At 50.9% G+C, this 2,588-nt stretch overlaps 1 protein-coding gene across 1 annotated transcript in view; it reads left to right on the forward strand.

Annotated features, from left to right (window-relative positions):
- Positions 1-8: 8 nt before the first annotated feature.
- Positions 9-2,588, forward strand: part of DKK3 (dickkopf WNT signaling pathway inhibitor 3) — a 45,379-nt gene continuing 42,799 nt past the window's right edge. Inside the window, exon 1 of the mRNA XM_019519571.1 lies at positions 9-174. Within this exon, the coding sequence (XP_019375116.1) occupies positions 109-174 (66 nt within the window). The 5' untranslated portion in view covers positions 9-108. The remainder of the gene's footprint in view (positions 175-2,588) is intronic.

Consider the following 2,588-nt stretch of genomic DNA (forward strand, 5'->3'; position numbering starts at 1 on the left):
CGGCGGCGGCTGCTGCTGCTGCTGCCCCTGCTGCTGGGCGCCGCCTGGGCGGCGCCCGCGGGGGCCGAGGAGCCGAGCTTCCCCCGCGAGGAGGCCAGCCTGAGCGAGATGTTCCGCGAGGTGGAGGAGCTCATGGAGGACACGCAGCACAAGCTGCGCCACGCCGTGCAGGAGGTGCGGGAGCTGCGCGGGCGGGCTGGGGGCAGTGGGCAGCTGGGGCCTCGCTGCCACCCTCCTGGGGCCGCCGGCAGAGCTGCTCCCGGGAGCCCTGGAATGCAGCTCACCACCCCCCTCACTCCTGCCCAGTCTTCCTTGAGCCGGGCACTCCAGCCTGAGCTGGGCACAGCCCCCTCTCTTTGCCCCTTCAGGCTGGCTCCTGGCATGCCTAGGAACCAGAGGCAAGGACTTCTTGTCCTATTGGACCCGCTAGATTCGGGCTTGCCATTAGAGAAGCTTTCGGGCCCTTCCTTAGGCCTCCCTTCAAGGTAGTATAACCATCCTTGCCTTTCGGCTGTGTCCTGAACCATCGCCAGGCTGAGTTACATCCCTCCGTTCTTAGCTTTTTCAGCGCAGGAGTGTTAGTGGCGATTGAGACGCAGGGGAGGATGCTGCGCCTCTGCTGTGTTCTTGGGGGATGCAAGATTCACTTCTGTTGACAGGGGTGCTGGTTGTAGCCGTGTTGGTCTAAGGACACAGGCAGACACGGTTCTTTGGGTAAATGTGATGTCTTTTGTTAGACCAGTGGTCAGTAACCAGTGGATCTCAATCCACCGATAGATTGTGGAGCCTCTTGGAGTCGATCCAAGACTGGGGTGGGGGCTGAGTGCCCACATGCATGCATGTATGCACCCCAGGCATAGGTGACATGTAGGAGGGGCAAGTGCCCCCTCGAGATTGGAGCTTTCCAGCCCGGGCATGGGGAGTGCCAGCCAGTGCCCCCCCCAAGAAGCACCAGCAGCACTTCTGGTTTTGCCGGTGGTGCTTCCAGGGTCTGCAATTGGCTGCTGGAGGACCCCCGGTTGGCAGTCAGCTGCTGGTGCCCCCCCAGAGGCACCAGTCGCACATGGCCCCAGCCCAGAAGGTCAGTCCGTGGGGGAGGGAAGGGGCAGGGTCTAGATCGAGGCCCTTGCGGTGAGGGAGAGTACCACAGAGGCAGGACCAGGGGTAAGTTGAGTGGGACTTACCTGCTGGGGAGGTGAACCCCCAAATATTTTTTTCTCCCTCTGCGTAGATCTGCCCCACCCTTCCTTCCTCACAGACTTATCTGCTGGGCAGGGGCAGAGGGGTGGTGGCTCACGGTAGATCTTGGGTTGCTTTTAAATGCCAAAGGTTGGAGACCACTGTATTAGATCAACTAAATAGCTGGAAAAATTGTTCTTTGCAAGTTTTTGGGTACAAAGATCCTTCTTCCCTCTCCCTGAAGAAGGGTGCTTGTACCTGAAAGCTTGCAAAGAACAGTTTTTCCAACTATTTAGTTTAATAAAAGATATCACATTTACCCAAAGAACTTTGTCTACTTAAGCTGACAGGAGTTTTACTTGTATTTTCCACCTTACAGTGATTTTGTTATGTATCTTCACTCTCGTGGCTGTATTATGCCTTCCAGGTAGAGTTTAGATTATGGTTTGTATGGGGTGGTTTGGATAGGGGTAATGCTGCCTCAGGAAGGAGGCTGGATTAGATGACCTCTGGAGGTCCCTGCCTGGTTCTTGATGACTAGTTACATATCTGAGTTGCTGCTTTAAATATTGCACCAGCCCCCGAGCGGCCACAGATACTCATCAAAGAGCCCTCCATCCTCAGGTGCATAAGTTCTTCCCTTTGTAGAAGGAGGCAGGAATTTGGTGCAAGCTTGTAGCAAAAGAACTGACTGTAGAGGAACCAGTTATGATCCATTTCACTTCACTGTGCTTCTACCCCTTATTGTAGCTAAATGTTGAACATCACTCTCCTATTTTTTTCAAGTGACATCAAAAGTTAGTTTCATACTATGAAGTCCATGCAATTGAAGGCATTGAGTCCCTCTTAGGATTTAAGCTTAAATTCTAAGTCAAAGTTCAATTTTCAGATGTTTTCTAAGATTAAAACAAATGTCTAGATAACTGTCTTTCCTCTCTCCTTCCCCTCCCCTGCCTTTCTTAGGGCAAATTTCTGCTCTTGGTGACACGCACTAAACTCCTATTAAATTGGTAAGGACTGCAACAAGTATCAGAGGCCAGAACTTATTAACTTAAAATACCATAAACAATGGCTGTGCTATCTCCTGAACCAAGACCTTTCAGTCAACCTAGAGTACATTTTACTGCCTTGATTTAAATCTCTAGAAATGTTTATAACAAAAAATGCTGACAATCTTGTAACTGTGTGGTCAGAGTGATGACAGACTTTAGGAGCTCTGTGGATAAAGCACAGAGATGGAAAGCATTGTAATTCTGTTTACACACCTACCTCGTGTGGAAATTATTCCTTAACATTTAAAATTGTTTAGCTAGATGCAGCTGAGCTGAGTGGTAGAGGAAATGTAACTGCAGCTGCATTTTTGAGTCATGCAGAAGGTATTAAAAGTGCAAGTAACTTAGGTTCAGATG

This window comes from Gavialis gangeticus, unplaced genomic scaffold, assembly GCF_001723915.1.
Source record: "Gavialis gangeticus isolate Ggan-Ray unplaced genomic scaffold, GavGan_comp1, whole genome shotgun sequence".
Classification (NCBI taxonomy): domain Eukaryota; kingdom Metazoa; phylum Chordata; order Crocodylia; family Gavialidae; genus Gavialis; species Gavialis gangeticus.